General features: G+C 42.6%; 1 protein-coding gene across 2 annotated transcripts in view; it reads left to right on the forward strand.

The window, feature by feature from the left end:
• LOC128405964 (mediator of RNA polymerase II transcription subunit 22-like) overlaps positions 1-26,219 on the forward strand; it is a 167,361-nt gene that overhangs the window by 95,183 nt on the left and 45,959 nt on the right. For both annotated transcript variants that reach the window (XM_053373021.1, XM_053373022.1), the window contains exons 2-3: positions 17,161-17,308; positions 18,144-18,224. In XM_053373021.1, the coding sequence (XP_053228996.1) occupies positions 17,186-17,308; positions 18,144-18,224 (204 nt within the window). In that variant the 5' untranslated portion in view covers positions 17,161-17,185. The remainder of the gene's footprint in view (positions 1-17,160; positions 17,309-18,143; positions 18,225-26,219) is intronic.

Genomic DNA, 26,219 nt, shown 5'->3' on the forward strand with positions numbered 1-26,219 from the left:
AATTAAAATTAAGTACCATCCATCTTCATAAACATAGTATTTGACTTCCTCGAATCTCTTCCATCCAAATTTCTTAGTAATTATATGTAGCGGTTTCCAAAATCAGTGTTTCAAAAGACCATATCACAGTCCTAATCATATTACATAACTTTTCTTATTGTACATTTTCTTATTTATAAATTTAATTCCAGTTTAATCCTACGCCTAATTGTTTCTTTCAAGTGGTTACATATCTTTAATATTACAATATTTATTCAAATAGTCTTTAAATTTCTTCCAGTCTTCTTGATGTTCCTCTTCTTTCTGGTCGTGGATTCTCCTGGTGAGATCAGCCAGCTCCATAAACTCCATCATCTTCATCTGCTATTCTTCTACCGTTGGTAGTTCTTGTGTTTTCCATTTTTTGGCTAATGTGATGGGATGATGAGCTGCTTGTGCGTAAAATCCTAGTCCCTCAGAGTTTGGCTAAGTCCACAAACCTCTGTCTGTGACGGAGCTCCTTAAGCATGGCTCCATCAGTCGCTCGTAGAATCGGACAGTGGGCGTTTACGGAACTTCTTCCAGCATAAAAGTTCCTTAACGGAAACGCGTCTTCTGGACTCTCGGCGTGACAGTTTCCGGCGAGGAGTGGGTGTCCCTATGGGAGGTCCTGAAACCTCCCCGCTATTTTCGCTGGAAGTGTCTCTGAGCCCTCCCTCCGACTCACTTTCCCTTGGAGCTCTTCCTCTCCCCCTGCTGGTTCCCTCCTCAGCGGATAAGTCTCTCTCAGCCTCTGTGAGCCCTTTCACCTCCTGTTTCTCCGATGGCAGTTCCCTGACATCCACCTCCCCTCCAGGGCCCCCTTCACCACCTCCCCTTCCCTCCTCTGCGGGAGGCGAGGGAGCAAAACCCCTGAAAGAACCTCCCTCATCTTCCGAAGTTTCGAATACTTCCCTCCACCGGTTGCTGTTTCCGGTTTCTAAGTACTCCTCCTCATCGGAGTCTGTACCTTCTTCCAACTCCGATTCCCTGAATCCTTCCAGTTCCTCCTCCTCGTCGGTGGTGCCAAAGTACTCCCTCCGGAACCTCGCTACTGGCTGAGGTTTCCTGGGGAACCTTTGGTGGAACGTTTCGATCAAGATCTCGTCACTGACCTCCTCTGCCGTCACCCAGGTGTTTTCCGACTCCGGTTCCCCTTCCCACGCGACCAAATACTCCACCTGATTACCCTTCCACCTGGAGTCGATGATCTCCGCCACATGGTTGCTGCTTTCCCTTTCTTCTAAGACTGGCCCCTGTGTGGAGACCCCTTCACCTTCCCCCCTATATGGTGACAGTAATGATCTGTGGAATACTGGGTGCAGTTTCATGTGGTTCGGTAACCGGAGTCTGAAAGCCACTGGGTTGACCTGTTGAATGACCTCAAATGGTCCCAATCTTTTGGGTCTCAATTTCTTGCAACCCCCCTTGAACGGCAACCCTTGGGTTGACAGCCACACCTGACTCCCCACCCTAATGGTTTCACCTTCCCTTCTGCTCTTGTCTGCCTGCCTCTTATATTCTTCTTTGGCCCTTTCTAAGTTGAGTTGGAGTTGACGATGGATCGCTTCCATTTCTTCTACACAATGTTCGGCGGCCGGGACACTCCATCTCTCCCCTCCTCCCCCTGGAAACGCCCTGGGGTGGCACCCATAATTAGCCAAAAAGGGGCTCATCCCGGTGGACACATTCTCCGCATTATTGTAAGCAAATTCCGCTAGCGCCAACTTTTCGACCCAATCGTTCTCTCTGTCATTGACATAACACCTCAGGTATTGTTGGAGGATACCGTTTGCCCTCTCCGCCTGCCCATTGGTCTCAGGGTGCCTGGCAGTCGAAAAGTTGACCTCTACGTGCAACAAGCTCATAAGTTTCCTCCAGAATCTGGACGTGAACTGTTTCCCTCTGTCGGAGACCACCCTCAAGGGGGCGCCATGCAGCCTAAAAATATGTTCTACAAACAATTTCGCTGTCTCTTCCGCCGTGACTGCATGTGAGCAAGCTACAAAGTGGCCCATCTTAGTTAACAGGTCTACTACGACCAGTATGGCGGTTTTCCCCTGGGATTTCGGCAGATCAGTCATAAAATCTATCGATACCGCCTCCCACGGTCGTTCTGGTGTGGGTAACGGTTCTAATAACCCCGCCGGCACCCGCCTTTCTCCTTTGGCTCTCTGGCATTGGTCACACCCTCTTACATACTCCCGTACATCCTCCCTCACCTTGGGCCACCAAAATTCCCTGGTCACCAACCACATGGTCTTGTGTTGCCCAAAATGCCCCGCTGTGGGGTTGTCGTGCAGCTGTTTGAGTACTCTCCCCCTCAATTCCCCTTCGGGTATATAAAGTGCCCCTTTGTAATACAATACCCCGTTTCTTTCTTCAAAACCTCCGGGGTCTTCTCCCTCTCTCCTTAAACCTCTGAGCTTATTCTGGGCGTATTCATCATTCACCGTTCCCTCTACCAGTTCCCTTTGCCCCACCCAGGCCGCCCCACACACCCAGCGGTCCTCTGGGATGATATGTCTCTCTTCAGGTGCTCCCTCCCCCTCCAAATATTCAGGTTTGCGTGAGAGAGCGTCCGCTCTGACGTTTTCTGGACCTGGCACATAGCAAATTTCAAAATGGAATTTGGAGAACTCTTGGGCCCACCTCACTTGTCGTTGGTTGAGCACTCGTGCCGTTCTCCAATATTCCAAATTCTTGTGGTCCGTACACACTTGCACCTTATGCTGTGCACCAATTACCGTATTTTTCGCTCTATAACACGCACCTGACCATAACACGCACATCGTTTTTAGAGGAGGAAAACAAGGGAAAAAACATTCTGAATGAAACAGTGGATGTATCATTTTTGTGCTTCATGCTGTGGCCACAGACATGTGATCTGATGGTGAATTTGGGGTGACCCAATGCAAAAATCCTGAGAATTCCTGTGGATCCATGCTTTGTAACCACGTTTTTGCACCATTGCAGCCCCAGGCAACAGTGGGTGCGTGATTTTTTTGGTGCAGGCTGTAGCCATGGACATGCTATGTGATCTGATGGTGAATTTGGGGTGACCCAATGCAAAGATCCTGAGAATCCCTGTGGATCCATGCTTTGTAACCACGTTTTTGCACCATTGCAGCCCCAGGCAACAGTGGGTGCGTGATTTTTTTGGTGCAGGCTGTAGCCATGGACATGCTATGTGATCTGATGGTGAATTTGGGGTGACCCAATGCAAAGATCCTGAGAATCCCTGTGGATCCATGCTTTGTAACCACGTTTTTGCACCATTGCAGCCCCAGGCAACAGTGGGTGCGTGATTTTTTTGGTGCAGGCTGTAGCCATGGACATGCTATGTGATCTGATGGTGAATTTGGGGTGACCCAATGCAAAGATCCTGAGAATCCCTGTGGATCCATGCTTTGTAACCACGTTTTTGCACCATTGCAGCCCCAGGCAACAGTGGGTGCGTGATTTTTTTGGTGCAGGCTGTAGCCATGGACATGCTATGTGATCTGATGGTGAATTTGGGGTGACCCAATGCAAAGATCCTGAGGATCCATGTGGATCTATGCTTTGTAACCACATTTTAAGTGGGGAGCGAAGGAAAAACAAAGAAGGGACATGAGAGGGGTGTGCAGAGAAGCAGCTGGCTAAGAATGCAGGAGAGGGATTTAACGGGAGGGAGAAAAGAAAGGCAAAAGTTTCCCCCCACCCAAGCCAGCCAGCCATCTCTCTCTCTCTCTCTCTCTCTCTCTCTCTCTCTCTCTCTCTCTCTCCCTCCCCCCTCTCTCTCTCCCTCCCCCCCTCTCTCTCCCTCTCCCCCAGCAGCATCGGAGCACAGAGAGGAATTAGAAGGAACACACTCTGCTTTCCCCTCTGCTTGCCTGGAGGGGAGGGGCTTTCCCTGCTCTTTGTTCCGTTTCAGCAAACACAGCAAGGAAACAGAGGAGGGTGGGCAGTAAGACCCTGAGGCGGAAAGCAGCCACTTCCTCTTTTCAGGTTTCCCTTCTCCGTGAAGCGCGATTTGATTTTTGCCTGATTTTTCGGCTCCAGGGACCACACATTCGCTCAATAACACGCACAGACATTTCCCCTTCCTTTTTAGGAGAAAAAATCTGCGTGTTATAGAGGGAAAAATACGGTAGTAAATGTCTCCATCTCCGGAACGCTTCGTGAATGGCGAGTAGTTCTCGGTCATATACGGTGTAGTTCCTCTCGGATTTGTTTAGCTTACGCGAAAAGAAGGCACACGGTCTCCACTCCGACTTATTCTTCCCCGGCTGAAGAAGCACCGCCCCCACCGCGGGGCATCAGTTTCCACTCTCATTGGTTTTTGTAAATCCACATGCAGGAGCTGTTCTTCCGAAGCGAATGCCCTTTTCAATTCCTCAAATGCTTGCTCCGCCTCCGCCGTCCAAACGAATTACTTCTTGCTGCTGAGACAGTCCGTGATGGGAGCCGTTAAGTGGGCAAAGTTCTTGATGAACTTACGGTAAAAGTTCCCAAACCCTAAGAATCTTTGCACATCCTTTTTCGTTTTCGGTGTCTTCCATTCCAGCACCGCCTGGACCTTGCCTGGATCCATGGCTAATCCCTTGTCTGATAAGCGGTACCCCAGGAATTCCACCTCCTTGGTGTGAAACTGACACTTCTCCAATTTCACCCACAGCTGGTTTGCTTGCAGTTGGCTCAGCACTTCCCTGACATCCTTTACATGCTGCTCCTCATTCTCTGAATATATCAACACGTCATCTAGGAAGGCCACGCAATTCTTGTAGAGCAGAGGTCCCAGGACGTGGTTCATGAACGATTGAAAACATGCTGAGCCTCCTTGTAATCCGAAGGGCATAACGAAATATTCAAAAGCCCCCAAAGGGGTGAACATGGTGGTTTTCCATTCATCCCCTTTCCTTATCCGTATCAGGTTGTATGCCCCTCTCAGGTCCAGTTTAGTGAATATCTTTCCCTTCCTCACCCTGGTCAAAATGTCATCAATTCTGGGCATGGGGAAAGCCACTGGTTCTGACACTGCATTCAAGGCTCTAAAGTCCACTACAAGTCTGGGTTTATCCGTGTGTTTTTTGTCCACAAAAAACACTGGGCTGCCCCCCACCGCTCTGGACTCTCTGATGAAGCCTCTCTTCAGGTTTTTATCAATAAACTCCCTTAACTCCTGCATTTCCCTGTCTGACATGGCGTACAGCTTGCCCACTGGGAGCTGGGCTCCAGGGACCAGGTTGATTTGGCAGTCAAAGGCTCTATGCGGTGGTAGTTTATCTGCTTCCCTTTCGCTGAAGACCTTGCTCAGGTCAGCCTATTGTTTGGGCACCTTCCCTTTGTCCATTACTTCCGTCCCTGCTAGAAAGGCTTTTGCCCCTTCCGGCGCCTTTCCCTCTTTGCAGTGTTCCAGGCAATGTGCTGACCCAAAGGAGACCACTCTCTGATGCCAGCCCACTAGCGGATCATGCAACGCTAGCCAGCTCATTCCCAAAATAACGGGAGCCCCTCCCAGGGTGGCCACATTGAACGCTATCCTTTCGGTGTGCCTGGCCACCCTCATAACCATTGGGACGGTCTGTAGGATAACTTCTCCTCCCAACAGCTCCCTCCCATCGATCGTGGTCACCTGCAGGGGGTTACTTAAAGGGAGTATCTGTATCTGGTGTTCAGCTGCAAGCTCCTTACTCATAAAATTACAGGAGCTGCCTGAGTCCAATAGCGCCTTTGTCTTTAGTGGGTGTCCGTTTGCCAGCTCTAGCAACACCTCTATCACTAGGGCTGGTCTTGGAGGTTCCGGCGTGGGCACTTTTACTGCTCCTTGGCCTGGCTGCTGTGCCCTGACGGTGGCAGCCAGGCGTTGGCTTTTACTGGCTCCTGGACTCCCTCCTCCTTCCCCCCAACAGCTCCCACCATCCCTTGCCATTCCTTTATTTGCGGGCAGACTCTGGCAAAGTGACCTGGCTGCTGGCAGAGATAACATTTCTTGGTGCTCTTCCCCTCCTTCTTCCGCCCTTCACGGGGATTTGAAACTGCGCGCGTGCGTGCTGTTCCAATTTCCATCGGCTCTCCTGGCGGGAAATTTGGCTCCGGAATCTCTGGAATGCGGAAATCCCTCCAACGCTCTCCTTTCCCTTCCCGCTTCTCCAAGGCTCTCGCCTCCTGGCGCGCTCCAATGGTCAGCGCTGATTTGGTCGCCCGGGAAAGTTCGTCTTTCACCGCCGAAGAAAGCCCCTCTTCGAAAAGCATTTGAATGGGTTCCGCCGATAGGTCCCACCCCAATTTATGTATCAGCATGGTAAACTCAGTCCAGTACTCACGAACCGATCGGCTCCCCTGTTTACAAGCCATCAACTGTCTGCGCACCACTCCCTGCTCAATCTCGCTGGAAAACATCAAATCCATGGCGCGAAAAAACTTCCTCGTGTCCTTCAGCATTTCACTATTCCCTGCCATCAGGGGTCTAACCCAGTCTCTCGCCCCCCCTTCGAGATGGCCAACCACAAACGCCACTCGCGATGCCTCGTCGTCAAACTGCAGATTGAGAGCATACTGCATCTCTGTCCTAAAGGCTTGATAGTTCCTGGGGTCCCCCCCAAACTTCTGCACCAATCCTGGCATCTTTCTTGCTAGTGGGGCGCCTTTTGCCTTTTCTGCATCCTGCGCCCTCCTTTCCTCTAGCCTCGCCGTTTGCAGCGCTAGCTGGACCTCCAACACCCGGTACCTTTCTTCCAGGCTTGGACCCTCTCCAGCTCCTCCTGCTCCCCCGGTTCCGGCTGGGTTGCTCATGATGCCTCTCTGCACAAGCTGCTTTCAGGGACTGTCCGATTGCTGTGATGGGATGATGAGCTGCTTGTGCATAAAGTCCTAGTCCCTCAGAGTTTGGCTAAGTCCACAAACCTCTGTCTGTGACGGAGCTCCTTAAGCATGGCTCCATCAGTCGCTCGTAGAATCGGACAGTGGGCGTTTACGGAACTTCTTCCAGCATAAAAGTTCCTTAACGGAAACGCGTCTTCTGGACTCTCGGCGTGACAGTTTCCGGCGAGGAGTGGGTGTCCCTATGGGAGGTCCTGAAACCTCCCCGCTATTTTCGCTGGAAGTGTCTCTGAGCCCTCCCTCCGACTCACTTTCCCTTGGAGCTCTTCCTCTCCCCCTGCTGGTTCCCTCCTCAGCGGATAAGTCTCTCTCAGCCTCTGTGAGCCCTTTCACCTCCTGTTTCTCCGATGGCAGTTCCCTGACAGCTAATAAAATCCGTGCAGCAGTTGTGGCATACAAAAATACTTTTACATCTTTTTGAGGCGGTTCAGAACCTGTTATTCCAAGGAGAAAGGCTTCTGGTTTCTTCATAATTGTATATTTCATCATTTTTAAAAATTCATTATAATTTTTCCCCCAGAAGTCTTTTACCTTGGAGCAAGTCCACCACATATGATAGAAAGTACCTTCCTTTTCTTTACATTTCCAGCATAAATTATCACAATTGTGGTAGATCTTCGCCAGTTTAACAGGGGTTAAGTACCATCTATACATCATTTTCATAATATTTTCCTTTAACATTGTACATGCAGTAAACTTAACCCCTTTCTTCCAAAGTCTCTCACAATCCTCCATCATTATATTATGTCCCACATCTTGTGCCCAATCAATCATAACCGATTTTACTTGCTCATCTTTTGTATGCCACTCCAATAACAAACTATACATTTTAGACAAATTTTTAACATTAGTATCTAACAACTCCGTTTCCAGCTTGGTTTTCTCAATTGCAAAACCTTTTTTCTTATCAATCTTAAATAATTCATTCATTTGGTAATATTGAAGCCAATTTACTTTATCTTTGATTTGTTCGAATGATTTTAACTTAAATCCCTCCCCGTCTTCAACCAATAAATCTGAGTATCTCAACCACTTATTTTCCATATTAAGCTTTTTTTTTTTTGTGTGCCTGCGCTTCCATTGGTGAAATCCATTTGGGTGTTTCTCTTACCAAAAGATCCTGATATCTAGACCAAACATTAAAAAGTGCCTTCCTAATTATATGATTCTTAAAGCCACTATGGGCCTTTATTTTGTCATACCAAAGATATGCATGCCAGCCAAACCTATTGTCCAATCCTTCTAGGTCCAAAATGTCCTCATTTTCTTAATTGATCCAATCTTTAATCCAGCAGAAGGCTGCAGCCTCAAAATATATCTTTAAATCAGGTAGGGAAAAGCCTCCTCTTTCTTTTGAATCTGTAAGTAATTTATACTTAATTCTCGTTTTTTTCCCTTGCCAGATAAATTTGGACAGGGTCTTCTGCCATTCTTTAAAACATTTGACATTATCAATAATAGGTAAAGTTTGAAATAAAAACAGCATTTTCGGCAATACATTCATCTTAACCACCGATATTCGTCCCATAAGTGAAAATTTTAAGTTTGACCAAATCTCTAAATCTCTTTTTATTTCATTCCATACTTTCTCATAATTATCTTTATACAAATTCAAATTCTTGGCTGTTAAATTCACACCCAAGTATTTAACCTTCTTCGTAAATGCTAGGCCTGTTTTTTCTATAAGGGTTTTTCTTTCATCTTTATCTAAGGTTTTTATCGATTACTTTGGTTTTGCTCTTGTTTAATTTAAAACCAGCCAGCTGCCCGTACTCCTGTATCATCTCCAGTGCTTTTACTGCACTGGTCTCTGGATCCTGTAAAGTTAGAACCAAATCATCAGCAAAGGCTTTTAGTTTATATTATTTTGAACCCACTACAATGCCCTTGACTTTCTCTTCTTTTCTCAAACTGTTCAGCAAGACCTCCAGGACCACAATAAATAATAGAGGGAAGACCGGACAAATGTTAGAACATTAGCAGTGGCAAAGTTTTTATCGGTGGTTGCAAGATCAAATGAGCCCTATATTCTAAACAAAATGCTTGTTTAACCTGGAGGTAGGCTGTATGAACTGTGTATTGTTTTGTAATGATTTGTTGGGTCTCTGGACTGTAATAAAGATTGATGATGATAATAGAGGGGAAAGTGGGCACCCTTGCCTGGTTCATTTCTCAATTTTAACTTCTTCCGATACCACATTATTAATAATAATTTTAGCTTTTTGTTCAGAATAGATCGCTTTGATACTATTTAGAAATTGTTGACCACCCTCAATACTTTCCAATTTTTCCCCCATAAAAAACCAAGAGATGTTGTCAAAGGCTTTCTCCGCATCAATAAACATTAATAATGCTTTGGTGTTTATTTTAGCCTCTAATCTTTCCAGAATATCCACTATATTTCTAATATTATCTTTCATATGTCTTCCAGGCAGAAAACCTGCTTGGTCTTTATGTATATATTCTGATAAAACTTTTTTCAGTCTATTAGCCAGGATATTTGCAAATATTTTATAGTCTATGTTCAGTAGTGAGATTGGTCTGTAATTCTTTACATCTGACCTATCTTGCTCAGATTTTGGTATCAGAGTTATAAATGCCTCTCTCCAGGTTTCAGGTGGCCTCCCTCCTTTCAGTATCTCATTACAAACCTCTGCCAAAGGTTGAATTAACCAATCTTTAAAAGTTTTATAGTATTTGGCAGACAATCCATCCGGTCCTGGGGCCTTGCCCAGTTGCATCTGGTTTATTGCCATCTCAACCTGCTGTCTAGTAATCTTGTCATTGAGCAGTGGTTTTTTATCTGCGGGAATTTTCTGCAATTCATTTGTCCTAAGAAATTGCTAAATTTTATCTGTATCCTCTTTACCTTTCTTATACAGATGTTTACAATATTTCTGAAAGCATTTTCTAATATCTGTTTTCTACAGATTTCCCCTCCGATACAATATTTGTAATTGTGTTTTGTTTCTGTCTCTTTTTTAATTGCCAAGCCAACAGTTTTCCACATTTGTTTGCAGATTCAAAATTCCTCTGTTTCCTTAGTTTTATTTTCCATTCTATTTCTTGGTTTATAATTTGAGAAAATTGAGTTTGCAACACTTTAATTTCTTTTTGTATCTGTTGGCTTTTCGGCTTTGATCTTAAACTCTTTTCTTTCTCTTTAATTTGAGATAGAATTGTTTCCTTTTTTTGATTTTGTATCTTTTTCTTTATAGCATTGTGTTGTATGAGGAATCCTCTCATCACCGCTTTACTAGCGTCCCAAATGACTCTTGTTTCTACCTCTGTGTTTATATTTAGCTCAAAATAGTCTTTCAGAGTCTTTTGGGCCTTTCCCACCACCTGATCATTCCTCAACAACCCATCATTCATCCTCCATCTGAAGGAACCCTGCAGATACAATTTCATTTCCAATAACACTGCATTGTGGTCAGAGCAAGTTCTAGGACATATTTGGATTTTTGTTACCCTTGGAGTTAAATCCCTGGTAATCCATTGGTAATCGATTTGCAAAAATGTCTGGGACAAATTTGAGAAAAAAGTATAGTCTTTCTCTGTAGGATTTTGTAGTCTCCATATATCTGACAGATCATATTTGTCTACCATGTCAAAGAACAATTTTGGAAGTCTGCCTGCATTTTGCACTTTCTGCTCTTGTGATTTATCCATAAATGTGGAGACTACTCCATTCAAATCTCCCATTAATATTATTTTATATTCCAGGTAGTCATTGAGTTTAGAATCCAAATTTCTGAAAAATTCTACTTTTCCATCATTTGGTGCATAAATTCCCAATAAAAGACATTTATCGCCTTGTGCTGTAATTTCCATGGCAATGTATCTTCCTTCCTCATTCTTAAACAACAACTTGGGGTTCCATTTTTCTTTGACATAAAAAACCACTCCCCTTTTTTTAACTTTGTCTGATGAAATAAAGTCCTGACCCAGTTTTGTATTCTGCAAAATTTTTCTATGCAATCTTGTGACTTGTGTTTCTTGCAAACAAATTATATCCAAATTATATCTCGCCAAAGTATGAAAGACTTGGCCTCTTTTTTTCTGAGAGTTTAAAACATTCACATTCCAGGAGTAAATTCTTAAAGACATTTTAATTTTTTAGGGCCCTTCGGCCCCAACACCCAACTTTCCAAACCAAATTCTCTTGCGTTTTTCTCCAGAAATCTCTCCTTCACTCCAACAGTTCTGATTTTTTGTTTCCTTCCTTGGAATTTGAAGGAGAGACCCTCTGGGAATTCCCACCTAAAGAAGATATTTTTCTTCCTTAGAACAGTTGCCAGATCTGTATAATTATTTCTCAAAGATGAAAAAAATGTTGTGGGACCTCCTTGAACAGAATCACAGCTTTCGCATCTATCTTTAGACTTTTTTTATAGTGGTGTCCCCATATCGTGTCTCTTTGTTCTTTTGCTTTAAAAATCACCATACAATCATGTGTGATTTTAGAATCCTTTTTAGGGCCAAATCTATATGCTTTATCAATCCATGAATTTAATTCTTCTTTTGAGATCTCCCAATAAGTTGAAAATTCTTCAATGAGCCAACCCTTCAAGTTGTCCTGTTCCTTCTGGACTACCCCTCTCAATCTCAAATGGGCCTCCTTCTCCTTCAATTGAAGAAACACAGTTGAATTTAACGCCTCCTGCTGGACAGTCTCTAAGTCCCGGACCTTTACCGTTTCCAGTTGCGAAATTCTTTCCTCATGTGAAGTAATGTCAGACTTCACTGTCTTCAGGTTCTCTTTCAATTCAACAAAGTCATTCCTCAAGTCTTGAATAATTTTTTGGTTCCCTCTTGTTGTTGTTGTTGTTTAGTCGTTTAGTCGTGTCCGACTCTTCGTGACCCCATGGACCAGAGCACGCCAGGCACTCCTGTCTTCCACTGCCTCCCGCAGTTTGGTCAGACTCATGTTTGTAGCTTCAACACTGTCCAACCATCTCGTCCTCTGTCGTCCTTTTCTCCTTGTGCCCTCCATCTTTCCCAATATCAGGGTCTTTTCCAGGGAGTCTTCTCTTCTCATGGTGTGGCCAAAGTATTGGAGCCTCAGCTTCACTATCTGTCCTTCCAGTGAGCACTCAGGGCTGATTTCCTTAAGAATGGATACGTTTGATCTTCTTGCAGTCCATGGGACTCTCAAGAGTCTCCTCCAGCACCATAATTCAAAAGCATCAATTCTTCGGTGATCGGCCTTCTTTATGGTCCAGCCCTCACTTCCATACATCACTACTGGGAAAACCATGGCTTTAACTATACGGACCTTTGTTGGCAAGGTGATGTCTCTGCTTTTTAAGATGCTTTTTAAGGTTTGCCATCAGCTTTCTCTCAAGGAGCAGGAGTCTTTTAATTTTGTGACTGCTGTCACCATCTGCAGTGATCATGGAGCCCAAGAAAGTAAAATCTCTCACTGCCTCCATTTCTTCCCCTTCTATTTGCCAGGAGGTGATGGGCCCAGTGGCCATGATCTTCGTTTTTTTGATGTTGAGCTTCAGGCCATATTTTGCGTTCCCTCTTACTTCTGTTTTAATTTCCTGAAGAAGTTGTATTACTGATTCTTCAAATGTTGGTGTTCTAGAGTCTCTTCTTGGTTTAATTTTTGCTCTCTCTGATCTCTTTGACTTTTCTGTCTTGTCTCCTTTGTCACCCCCATCCATAGTCCCCCCCCCCAAGGTCAGCTACAGTCACAAGGGGGAGATAGTGAGATAAACAGACTGTTTCCCAGCTGCAGTAGTCCCCACTCGAAAGTAAAAGTCTTTCCTCCCCGCAGTCTTTCAATCTGACAAGTACAAGTCTTTAGAAATCTTTATATTTACTCCTTTAATCAAATCCCCAAAAGTTTGTTTCAAGCTTTTAACTTAGTAGCAGAAGGTAAAGATACAGTTCCATATATTTTTTGAGCTCTGGCAGCTGTAGTTATTTTTTATTTTTCCAAAGCGGGAAACAAAAGTTGAAAGTATCCAATCCCTTTGTTACGTCACAATGGAGTCTAGCCTTCCCTCACCCGGGAGGTCTGCTTCCACAAAGAATATATGACAGTTCAAACAAATCCCCAATTCTTCTGCAGGGAAATTTACTTTTTGTCTCCCCCCCCCCTTCCCCCTGCTAGAAAGGGGGTACAGGAAACACTTGAAAGTTTCTAAAAAGATGAAGTTAAAGTTGCGGCTTTTGGTAACGTTAGCTGCTTTCATTTTTGCTTCAGTGAAAGGGATCGACCTCCGTTTTTAAATCCCTTTCCTTCCCAATTTGTAGTTCCAAATTAGATCGCTTTACTCACAATTTTCAGAAGAGTTAAGTCCACATTTCTTATTTTTTTTCCTTGGAGGAATTGGCCGCTCACGATCGCCAGACTCAGAGCTTCGCGCTTTGAAGGAAGCGAGTTGATTCCCTTGTGCCACCGTCTCCAACCCCGCTCACACTCAGCGCTCTTTTTCAGAGCTTACTGGGGAGCAGGGGAGTCGTTCCCGGCACTTGCAGGAACTGCAGGTCCTCAGAACGCTTGATCTGAGGGTTTTTTGGGGCGCCGCTGCGCTCTAGCGGCTCTCCCCTGTCTTCAACGCACCGGTGCCCTTTCTGCGAAAGAACTCCTGTCCGCCATAATCGGGTGAGCCAATCGGAAGTCTCTCTGTTGGATTCTTAAACCTCCAAGCATCAAACAAATTCAGGAGTTCTATTAATTGGAAAAATGTAGTTGGGAGTTTGTTCTGCCTCCTTTCTTTCTTCTTTATTGTTCTGTCCATGTTTGGATTGACTACTCCATTAAAATCTCCTAATAATATATTTCCCCCCCCCCTAAATATTCTATGACTTTTTCTTCCAAGGATTGATAGAATTCAGATTTTCTTTCATTTGGTGCAAAAACTCCAATAACTATCACTTTTTCAATATTGGTCTTGACTTCTATAATCACCATTTGACCTTCTTCGTCATTGTAAAGCAGTGTTGGCTCCATCTGAGGTTTTACATAGATTACCACCCCTCTCTTTTTTTCTTTACTTGATGTAATAAACGCAAGCCCCAATCTTTTATTTATTAATACTCCTTTATGTTTTTCCACTACATGGGTTTCTTGCAGACAGATTAGATCATATTTTTGCTTAACCAGAATATGTTCCACCTTGTTCCTTTTTGATTTTTCATTTAAACCATTTACGTTCCAAGTAATAAATTTATAATCCATACTTTATTTCTTCTGATAAGTCAACAGGTTAAAAAAATAAAAAAATAAATTACACATTCAAGGTCTCAATATACTTTTAATAAATTCCCTTCTTAGATCTGTCTCCTAACTCTCAACTGTTTGTTCAATTTCCTCTGATTCTCCCAACAATTGTCTTTTTCCTCCAAGCTCTTTCCGGTACCGTACTTTCTCCAGAACTTGTCCGCATCTAATGCCGACAAGCACTTTCTACGTTTCCCTTTGAAGAAAAAGGAGATGCCTTCAGGGTACTCCCACCTATAGTCCACTGCCTTTGCCTTTAGTGCCTCGGCTAGAGGTTTGTAAGCATCACTTTTTTATCAATCGATTTGGGATAATCTTGTGGACGATAATATCATTTCCTTCCGATTGGAATTTCTTCTTGTTACTACCTTGTAAAATTCTGTTTCTCAAATCCATAGAGTTAAAAGAGACTAAACAGACAGCTGGCCAGTTATTTGCTTTTGCTACATTAGATTTGACTCTGAATGCTTTTTCTATTTTTTGTGCTACTTCTCCTTCTTCTAAGTCTAACCAAGCTGCTAGCTCTTTTGAGATCCCTCCCCCAGTTATTTCCTCTGCTAGTCCTCTGAATCTTAGGGTATTCTCCCTTCTCTGCAGTTGCAACATCGCAATAGAATCCAGAGTTGAATCCTGCTGCGCTTTCAGATCTGCTGTTTCTTTCCTTATCTTATCGCATTCCCTTTTCAACTCTCTATTTTCATTTTGTAATTTTTTCTGAGCTTCCTCTAGATTCTGTGTTTTACCTTTAAGGTCTAGCACTATTTTCGTCAGTTCTGATTTTTTTGTACTAAATTGTTGGCCTGAGTTGGTAACTCAGCTGTTATTTTCACATTTTCATCTATTTTAACTCCCATTGAAATAAGTTTTTCTTCTGTTGCTTTTGCCTTTTCATTTACATTATTTTTTAAATCTTGGATATCTTTCTTCTAACTTAAAATTAATTCTCTCATATCTAGCGGTTGATCCATGTCAATTACTGAAGTTCTCCTGATTTGTGAGGCTGAAACTGCCGCAGAACCTGACACAGTTGTTTTTTTACCAAACATCACTATGAAATTCAATTAGCTCACAGTGTAATTTGTTCTCTTTCTTTCTGTCTTACAGACTGGATAACAATTAAATTCAATCTTTCTTAATACAATCACGACAATATTTCCAATGTGATAATTAATGAATGTCAATTAAATTCAATCTTCCTTAATACAATCATGACAATTTTACCAATCTGATGATAATCTCTGGCCTATGGATTCACTAATACTTTATATTCACCAGTTTCACTAAATATATTAAAAATTGATTATGAACAATTATCTAATTAGTTACAGCCTATCATCAATACAGCAATATCACAAATTCATCAGATCAAATAAATATAATAAATGATTGCAATCCTTGCGTTCACTTGCTCATTCAGGGTGATACATCATATATATAAATCTTTAAACAGGTTAGTGGCTCAATTAATCAGCACCTTGTAACAAAACTAATGACATCTGATGCTAATATCTGTGATTGGAAACACCCTGTATCAGTCTTTAACATCAGCGGTAAGATCTAGACCATGGGAGTGTTTCAGCCCTATTCCTGAGTTTGTTTAAAATCTAAAACAGCTTATCTTGTATTCCTTTCTTTGAATTTGTGCTATGTAGGTTTTTTAAACCTTTTTGTAAAGGCAATACTAGAGTTTTCACAGCCGAGTCCTCAACTCCTTATTACTACTGCTTGGCTTTCTTTAAATAGGGCAGCGTCTAAAACTTGCCATTTAGGTTTTCAAACCTTTTTTGTAAACTCAGGGGAGCATTTCAGCCCTGTTCTTGAGTTTGTTTAAAATCATTTAAGGTTTATGATTTCTCTATTTCCTTCTGAGGAAACTGAATAGTTCAGTGAAACGAGGTTTGTAGCTGGCATCCCGTTGAGGCTTTGTTCACTTCTAGGTTTTTCTAATTTTTTCCTTAAACTTTTTGATTTTTGTTATGTAGTTAAATTCTATAAGATAATATTTCTAGTCGATTACTTCTCGTTTCAGGGATTTTCACGGTATTTCATTTGTTTTGTGTAAGTTCTCGGTTCTGTGACTGTCTTTTTTCTACTGCCATCTGGTATGCCGGCTGAGAGCCTACCTGTTTGCAGATTGTTTCACTAGAGCATAGCTGTCAACTTTTCCCTTTGCTTGCGAGGAATCCTATTTGGAATAAGGGAATTTCCCTTAAAAAAAGGAAAATGTTGACAGCTATGCACTAGAGTGGTGCATGCCCTGGTTATCTCCCGCATGGACTACTGCAATGCTCTCTACGTGGGACTACCTTTGACGATGACTCGGAAACTATAACTAATCCAGAATGTGGCTGCTAGACAGGTGACTGGGAGCAGCCATCGGGACCATATAATACCAGTCTTAAAGAATCTACATTGGCTCCCAGTACATTTCAAAGCACAATTTAAATTGTTGATGCTGACCTTTAAAGCCCTAAACAGCTTTGGCCCTGTATACCTGAAGGAGTGTCTGCACTACCATCTTTCAGTCCAGACACTGAGATCAAGCACTGAGGGCCTTTTGGTGGTTCCCTCACTGTGAGAAGTGAAGTTACAGGGAACCAGGCAGAGAGCCTTCTCAACAGTGGTGCCCACCTTGTGGAATGCCCTCCTGTCAGATGTTGAGGAAATAAACAACTATCAGACTTTTAGAAGACATCTAAAGGCAGTCCTGCTTAGGGAAGTTTTTACTATTCTGTTGGGAGGCTCCTAGAGTGGCTGGGGCAACCCAGTCAGACAAGCGGCATCCAAATAAAAAATAGATTATTATTATGTCAACCGTAGTTTATTTATTACTCTGTCAAGGAGGGCTGATTCCCAAACTGTTTTGTACCAATTGTCTACTATGCTAGAAAGCTCTTTCCAGTGTCTGGTTATGTTGCAACTCACTGCTTGTAATGAATGGCTTATTCATTCAAGACTGTTGTCTTGAAATATATGTAATAAAGCTTTGACTCTCAATTGTTGTTTAGTTGTAACTCTTTCTGAGCTTTCTTGGTGAGCAGCTAAGATTCTCTTCTTGCCACCACAATGCCGCAGCAGCGCGTGCTCCCCCAGAGCAAGGAAACCCTCCTTCAGTCTTACAACAAGAGGCTGAAAGATGACATCAAGTCTATCATGGATAACTTCACAGAAATAGTCAAAACTGCAAAGGTATGAGATTATTTGTGGGTGGGTGGTGGGACCTCATGTCATGGGTATTCTTTCTTCCATCCAAACTCCAAGTTTTTGCTCACCTAATTGGAACATAAAAATATTACCTCATTGTTGCTTTAAGTCAAAGCTGGGGAGAATCTGCAGCCACATTCTCACATTCAATTTAAAGCACTATGATATGACTTTAAACAGTCATAGCTTCCCCCAAAGAATTCTGGGAGCTTTAGTTTGTTAAGGGTGTCAAAAGTTGTTAGGAGATATTTAGTCCCCTCCCAGAGCTCCCTGTAAAGAGGGGTTGATTGTTGAACCACTCTGAGAATTGTTGCTCAGTGAGGTGAATAGGGGGTCTCCTAAAAGCTGTCAGTGCCCTTAAGAAACTACAGTTCCCAAAATCCTTTGGGGGAAGCCATGACTGTGTAAAGTGGTATAATACTGCTTCAAATTTATAGAATAGAAGGGAGGCCTAAATGAATAAATGTTCCTATAACAGGGATTGAATGAGAAACCTCCATTTTACTAGTTGGGGGTGTTCTATTGCTTCTTCTTTGGCGAAGTTGGGGAACCAGTGGCTCCTCCTGATGATTTTGGACTCCATCTCCCATCAGCCCCAGCCAGCATGGTCAGCAGTCAGGGATGATGGGAGTTGTAGTCCAGCGGCATCTAAAGGGTCACATGTTCCCCATGCCTGCTTTTGCCTGAAGTGTTTGGAACCTCTGGCAGAGGGAATGCAATAAAATCTCATTGATGATAGTGAGAGGGCTGTTCTTCTCTGAACAGTGGAAGAAAAATGTTGAACCCAGTGTAAAATCTTTGTTTCTAACATTTGCTGTAGATTGAGGAAGAAACCCAAGTTTCTTGGGCAACCCAAGGCAAGCAGGACAACTATGAGATGCAAGTCAGAGCTGCAAATATTGTGAGTAAAAACCATCCAATTGGAGCATATGTTGTGTGGGTTCTAGGGTATGTTCAGATACCTGAGAGGCTGCCTTCTTCCCTACAGACCCTCTCAGGTGTTGAGAGTTTTCTGAGCTTTTTTTGGTTGATCTGCCACCCTCAGAAGTTCTGGGTGCTGATAGCTTAGGACAGCTCATTCCCGGGGCAGCTCTTCGATTATGGAATTCCCCCTCACAGAAGAGTGTCTTCTCGTTTTTGTTGAGATGTGTGTGTTTTAGGATCCACCCAATTCCTTTGAATGTGATTTGTTTTAACTGTTCAGTATATAAAAAATGTTTTAATATCATCATCATCAAACCTTTTATTGGCATCACATACAAACATCCATAGCAAATCAATACAGAATTCCTGCCTTCCCACTGACACAAAACATTTGTCAAATGAAAGAGGCAAAGCAGCCTAACATTACATCTCTAGGTCTCCAGGGAGATCAGACGTCTGCACTGTGTTTCGACGACAAAAAAATAGATAAAGATATTTAGCCACTAACTTGGTGAGCTCCTGATTATTCCCCAATAATAGAAAATGTATGACCTCTAACTCTGGTTTCCATTTGGGGATACAGAGTTGATCTAGGAACTGCTGGCAGAGATCAACATATAGTTTACATTTAAGAATCATATGTGTAAGAGTTTCCACCTGATGGTCTTCACATGGGCAAATTCTTTCTCCTTCCACCATTCCCGAGAACCTTCCCCATAGGAGGTTTGATGGATCTGAATTAAACCTGGCCAGTGAAAATGCCCTTCTTTCTTGAGGATTAAGCAAAAATTCAAGATAATTGTGGTTAATTTCATATGCCCAAGAAAGTTTAAAGTTAAGAGGGGAACATGTTTTCTCTGCTGCTGCTGTTAGTTCCTGGCGTTCAATGTCCTGCAGTCTAGTTTTTGGGTTTTTTTATAATAAATTTTTATTAGTTTTCAATATAATCATACAATTTTATCCAAATTTTACCTGATTTTAACAAGATACAGATTTTGGACTTCCTTCAACTTCCCTGGTAATCATCCATTTTTACCCTTCAGTTCGCATTCCTTTAATTGCATTGCCATTTGTCTTCCCTCCCCTTTCTATTTTCTTTCAGCAATACCTCTTAAATTTTTACAGTGCTTCTTGAAACCCCACTAGCGTTGTTTGCACCTCACATATCTTTTTCAGATAGTCTACAAATTTCCCCCAATCCTCGATGAACTTTTGGTTTCGGGCATATCTTATTTTCCCGGTCAGTTTGTCCAGTTCTGCATAGTCAGTCAATTTCATTCTCCATTCTTGAATCGTCGGTATTTCCTCTTGTTTCCATTTCTGAGCCAATAGAATTCTTGCTGCTGCATGCTGGAAAAGTTTACAGTCTTTTCTTCTAATGTCTTTTCCTGTAATCCCTAAAAGAAAGGCTTTTGGTTTCTTAACAAAAGTGTATTTGAACATCTTTTTCAATTCATTATATATTGCTTCCCAGAAACTCTTTACTTTCTTACATTCCCACCACGTATGGTAGAATGTTCCCTCTTTTTCTTTACATTTCCAACACTTATTACATGTTTTATACATTTTTGCCAATTTTACCGGAGTAATATACCATCTATAAAACATTTTCATTACATTTTCCTTCAACCCCATGCATGCAGTAAATTTTAAACTTTCCTTCCAAAATTTTTCCCAATCTTCAAATTGAATGTTATATCCAAAGTCTTTGCGTGGCAAGACCCCTCCCCCATGTGAAATGAAGACGCCGGACACAGAATTTTAGGTTAATGGGCATAAAAAGGCCACAACTTTATTGATTACAGAATTGGAAGGTATTGGCCTTAGGCATTGGCTCCTATCGACTACCCGGCATGGGAACCGGGAAGGGTTGTCCACAAACCGTGGGAGTCCTGTTGAAGTACGCCAACTAGGATCCCACGGGTGTCACCGCTCTGGGGCGTGCCGGGGGCCCTTACCTCCCTAGGTTTCGGACAAGGCCACGCCCCTCGGAGTCCTCTACCGGACTACCCTTACTTTGGGGAAGGTGATGGCGCTTCCTTCCCCCCATCATTTGCATAACAATTGACCCCTGCCAATGCCTAACCGCCACCCGAGCAAAGCTCGCCGCCAATACCTTCAATCCTGTAACCAATTCCTAATCCCTGCAATGATGTTCCCCAACCATATATCGTTTCCATCATCGGACAAATGCACGCCATCCCATCTGTAGAGGGCCTCATTGCTGTACTGGATGCTCGGGTGTCGAATGACGCCCCCGCCCAGAGCTGCCACTCTACGCTCCACAGCACGCTGCAAGACCCTTCTTGCTTTATTGATTCCCACCGGGCTCACACAATCCCTCCATGTCCTCCTCTCAAGCAACGAGGACCACAGGATAGTTATGTTTGGGTAAACCGCCATCAGGCCATCAAAATCGTCAAAGATGTTCCATCTCAAATCAATAGCTTTGCGGTATGCTAAGTCATTTTCCCCCAACTGGATGAGCAAGGCATCGGGGGGCCCTCAGTGGCGGCTCTCGCCATCACGGTTGGCATAAATTCGCTCCAGCGCATCCCTCTTCGTGCTATCCACGTTAGCTCAACATCAGCAGGTAAGTTCAAATTTTGACCCAGCCCGGTACTAATGGCACGCTTCCTGGCCCAATACACAATGCTGTGGCCCACCAACCAAATGCGCAGCTTTCGGAATTCTGAAAAGCAAATAGACAAGGAAACCGAGGTCAGTGACGCGCCCAGTAGTCATACGGTCTTTCTTACGTAAGCCCTGTACGCATTAGATTTCCACCGCCCCAGATCCTTCACCCTCTCAGTGGAGAGCCCAAGGTGCACCGCCGTGGTTGCTGCACCGATTCGGAAGGAGTGAGCCGCAAATTCGGCCGCAGGCTGCCCACAAGCCGCCAGAGTCCTGCGCATCACCCGTGTAAACTGGTGCCTAGCCAAAGGCGCTCCGTCAGCATGAATCAATAGGGGGCCTGGGCTACTGGGTCTTAGGTAGAGGAAACGCCTTGTATCCCTAACTGGGCAGGGGCCGACACCTTGCGCGGCTGGTAACCGTAAGAGGGCCCCCCTGCCCTGCTGATCGGTCTTAGAGCTCCGCACTTGGACTATAAGCTCATTTGCTGAAAGGGTCAAGTCGCTTAAGAGAATACACCTCGGTGCATGGGAAGCCCCTCCTTCGCACACCATTTCCCCTATACGAAGGGCCCCAAAGAAGGCTATGGAATAAGCGGCCGAGAATAGGCGAGCTTCATATTTCGACCAGCATATGTCCCGTAACTTTTTGTGTATCTGTGTCAGAATATCGAAAGTTATGGGCCTCCTCCTGTCAGGGGTGGGGGGCTGCAGCCGGCGCCACCCTTCCAAGGTCTTACGCACTATAAATTTTGCGCACGGGTCTGTGGCGAAAAAGGTTTTACAGAAGTAAGAAATCCCTGCAGAGTGAATATTGAGAGTCTTAGGTGCCCTGCCCATCTCTTTCAAGTGGGCTAAATAGTGGAGGACCTCCCTCGTTGAGGGGACAGATTTCTGTTTTGCGCTAGGAAATTTGTTGCGGAATTTCAGGAAATCGGCCCATGCTTTTTTGTACGATCTCATTGTGGAAGGGGCGACTGCAGGGGACAAAGAGGGCGGTCCCCGGTCGTGCCCGGCCTTAAGTAGGCTAGGCCACGCCTCCCCAGCCTGCTGATTGGCGGGCCGGTGGGCTGACACGCCCGGGGATTCCCTAACCACGCGGGGGCAAGGGCCAGCCCCCGCGTGAGATGTGGGAGGGATTTCAGCCCGCAACCCCCTCTCCTCCCAGGTCGGAAATGGCTTTGGCCCACTGTATCATTACCGATTTAACCTCTTCGTCTTTCATAAACCATTCTAACAATATCTTATACATTTTTGTTTTGTTTTTTTTATAAAATTTTTATTGGTTTTTCAACATATAATATAAGACAATACAAACAACACACACTGACAAACAAACATATAAACATGTATAATTTCATAAATTTTTTCGTGTACCCAATTTCAACGACTTCCCCATGCCTCCCTTTTCTGCATCCCTGTTTTGAACTTTTTTTCAGCAACCCCTGGTCTGAATTACTTATTAATTCCTTTCTTTAACCCTTTTCTTTCCTCTTGTCCAATCATTTATCGCTGCAAATCTGCTATGCTTTACCCATGGCATTTTAACACTCAATAATTTTACAAGAATTTTTAAGATAAAGTTTAAATTTCTTCCAATCTTCCTCCACCGTCTCTTTCCCTTGGTCACGGATTCTGCTCGTCATCTCTGCTAGTCCCATATATTCGATCACCTTCGTCTGCCACTCTTCCAGTGTGGGTAGTTCTTGTGTCTTCCAATACTTTGCTAGTAGAACTCTTGCTGCTGTTGTAGCATACATAAAAAACGTCCTATCTTTCTTTGACACCAATTGGCCTACCATGCCCAGGAGAAAAGCCTCTGGTTTTTTGTGAAAGGTACACTTAAGCACCTTCTTAATTTCGTTATATATCGTTTCCCAGAAGGCCTTAATCCTTGGGCACGTCCACCAAAGGTGATAGAAAGTACCTTCAGTTTCATTACATTTCCAGCATTTATTATTGGGCAAATGATAAATTTTTGCGAGCTTGACTGGGGTCATGTACCACCTATAAATCATTTTCATAATATTCTCTCTTAAGGCATTACATGCCGTAAATTTTATACCGGTGGTCCATAACTGTTCCCAGTCAGCAAACATAATGTCATGACCAATGTCTTGTGCCCATTTAATCATAGCTGATTTAACCATTTCATCCTGTGTATTCCATTTCAGCAACAAATTGTACATTCTAGACAAATTCTTAGTATTAGGTTCTAACAATTCTGTTTCTAACTTTGACTTCTCCACCTGGAAGCCGATTTTCCTGTCCTGTTTAAAAACTTCATTTATCTGGTAATAATGAAGCCAGTCTCTTACTTTAAACTTCAATTTCTCATAACTCTGTAATTTCACATTTCCACCTTCTTGTTCTACAATTTCCCAATATTTTGGCCATTTAGATTCCATATTGAGTTTTTTAACTTCCTTGGCCTCCATTGGTGATAACCACCTAGGGGTTTTGTTTTCCAACAGATCTTTATAACGAATCCAAACATTGTACAATGCTTTCCTGACAATATGGTTTTTAAAACTTTTATGAATTTTTACCTTGTCATACCATATATATGCATGCCAACCAAATCTATTATTGAACCCTTCTAGATCCAAAATGTCTGTGTTCTCAAGAAGTAGCCAGTCTTTCAGCCAGCAAAAAGCTGCTGCTTCATAGTACAGTTTTAAGTCCGGCAGGGCAAACCCCCCTCTTTATTTTGCATCAGTTAATATCTTAAATTTTATTCTGGGCTTTTTGCCCTGCCAGACAAATCTCGATATATCTTTCTGCCACTTCTTGAAACAGTCCATTCTGTCCACAATCTGCAATGTTTGAAACAAAAATAACATTCTTGGCAAAACATTCATCTTAATAACAGCAATTCGGCCTAACAAGGAAAGTCTCAGGTTTGACCATTTTTGACAGAGTTTTATATTCATTATTTATTATCTCTGTTTGGAACTTTGAATCTTTTTCTGCATATCCACTTTCCTTTATATCTTTTTTAAACATTTCATTTACCTGAAAGTAATGCAACCAATCATACACGTAATCTTTGACATGTACATAAGATTTTAGTTTCCATTTTCCTCCTTTTTTTAAAAAAAGAATATTTATTAAATTTTCCAATTTTTTAAACAAACAAACAAAAACAGAACAAACAAAAACATTAAAAAAAACCATAAAGTTCATAAATCATACTTTTAAATAACAAATTTCTCAGACCTCCTCATACTTCTCCTCCTTGTATCCCAGTTAAGGTTATTTGTTCAGCAAATCCTTCATTTAAAGCATTACAGCTTATAACATTACCTTATTTTTCAAACCCTTTTTTCCCATCTATGTTCCTTTATATCATTACAGCTAGAAACCACTCAGTTTCAATCCAACACCATTTAACTTTCCTTAATTTTGCAATATTTCTGTAAATAATCCTTAAATTTTTTCCAATCTTCTTCTGCCGACTCTTCTCCCTGGTCACGGATTCTGCTCGTCATTTCTGCCAGTCCCATACAGTCAATTAGTTTCATCTGCCATTCTTCCAGAGTAGGTAGATCTTGCGTCTTCCAATACTTTGCGATAAGTATTCTTGCTGCTGTTGTAGCATACATAAAAAAAGTTCTGTCCTTCTTTGGCACCACTTGGCCAGACATACCCAAGAGAAAGGCCTCTGGTTTCTTCAAGAAAGTATATTTAAATACCTTTTTCAATTCATTATATATCATTTCCCAGAAAGCCTTAATCCTGGGACACGTCCACCAAAGGTGAAAGAATGTACCTTCATTTTCCTTACATTTCCAACATTTGTTGTCGGGCAAATGATAGATTTTTGCAAGCTTGACTGGGGTCATGTACCACCTGTATATCATTTTCATAATATTCTCTCTTAAGGCATTACATGCCGTAAATTTAATCCCGGTGGTCCACAACTGTTCCCAGTCAGCAAACATGATATTATGTCCAACGTCTTGTGCCCATTTAATCATTACAGATTTAACCGTCTCATCCTGAGTATTCCATTTCAGCAGCAAGTTATACATTTTTGACAAAGTCTTAGTTTTGGATTCTAGCAATTCTGTTTCCAATTTAGATTTTTCCACCTGGAAACCAACTTTCTTGTCCAAATTATAAACCTCCATTATCTGGTAATAACGAAGCCAATCTCGCACTTTATCTTTCAGTTTCTCAAAACTCTGCAATTTCAGTCTGCCCCTTCTTGTTCCAAAATTTCCCAGTATTTTGGCCATTTGGCCTCCATGTTAAGTTTTCTCTGAGCCTTAGCCTCCATTGGTGACAACCACCTTGGAGTTTTATTTTCCAATAGATCTTTATATCTAGTCCAAACATTAAACAGTGCTCTCCTGACAATATGATTTTTAAAAGCTTTGTGTGGTTTCACCTTGTCGTACCACAAATATGCATGCCACCCAAAAACATTGTTAAAACCTTCAAGATCCAAAATGTCTGTGTTCTCAAGAAGCAGCCAGTCTTTCAACCAGCAAAATGCTGCTGATTCATAGTAGAGTTTGAAGTCTGGCAGGGCAAATCCACCTCTTTCCTTTACATCAGTTAGTATCTTAAATTTTATTCTAGGCTTCTTGCCCTGCCAGACAAATTTAGAAATGTCTTTCTGCCACTTCTTGAAACAATCCATTTTGTCCAAAATTTGCAAAGTTTGAAACAAAAACAACATTTTAGGCAATACATTCATCTTTATAGCTGCAATTCGACCCAACAAGGAAAGCTTCAAATTCGACCAAATTTCTAAATCTTTTTTCACTTCAGCCCAACATTTTTCATAATTGTCTTTAAACAAATTCCCATTTTTAGCTGTCATATTAATCCCCAAATATTTCACTTTCTTAACCACAGTTAAGCCTGTTTCATTCTGGAACTTTTCTCTCTCTATCGGTGTTAAGTTTTTCTCAAGAACTTTGGTTTTTAACTTATTCAATTTGAATCCTGCAACCTGACCAAATTCTTGAATTAATTCTAAAACTCTTTTAGTACTAGATTCTGGCTCCTGTAGTGTCAAAACTAGATCATCTGCAAACGCTCTTAATTTAAATTGTTTGGCTCCGACCTGTATACCTTTAACCATCCGGTCCCTTCTAATCATGTTCAGCAAAACCTCCAGGACCGAGATAAAAAGCAGAGGGTAAATTGGGCATCCCTGTCGTGTCCCTTTTTCTATCTTGAACTGTTCTGTAACCACATTATTTACAATTAGTTTAGCCATTTGTTCTGAATATATTGCACCAATACCATTCTCAAAACCATGGCCTACCCCCATACCCTGTAAGTTCTTTTTCATAAAGCTCCAGGAAATGTTGTCAAAGGCTTTC

The sequence above is a fragment of the Podarcis raffonei genome, chromosome W, assembly GCF_027172205.1.
Source record: "Podarcis raffonei isolate rPodRaf1 chromosome W, rPodRaf1.pri, whole genome shotgun sequence".
Classification (NCBI taxonomy): Eukaryota; Metazoa; Chordata; class Lepidosauria; order Squamata; family Lacertidae; genus Podarcis; species Podarcis raffonei.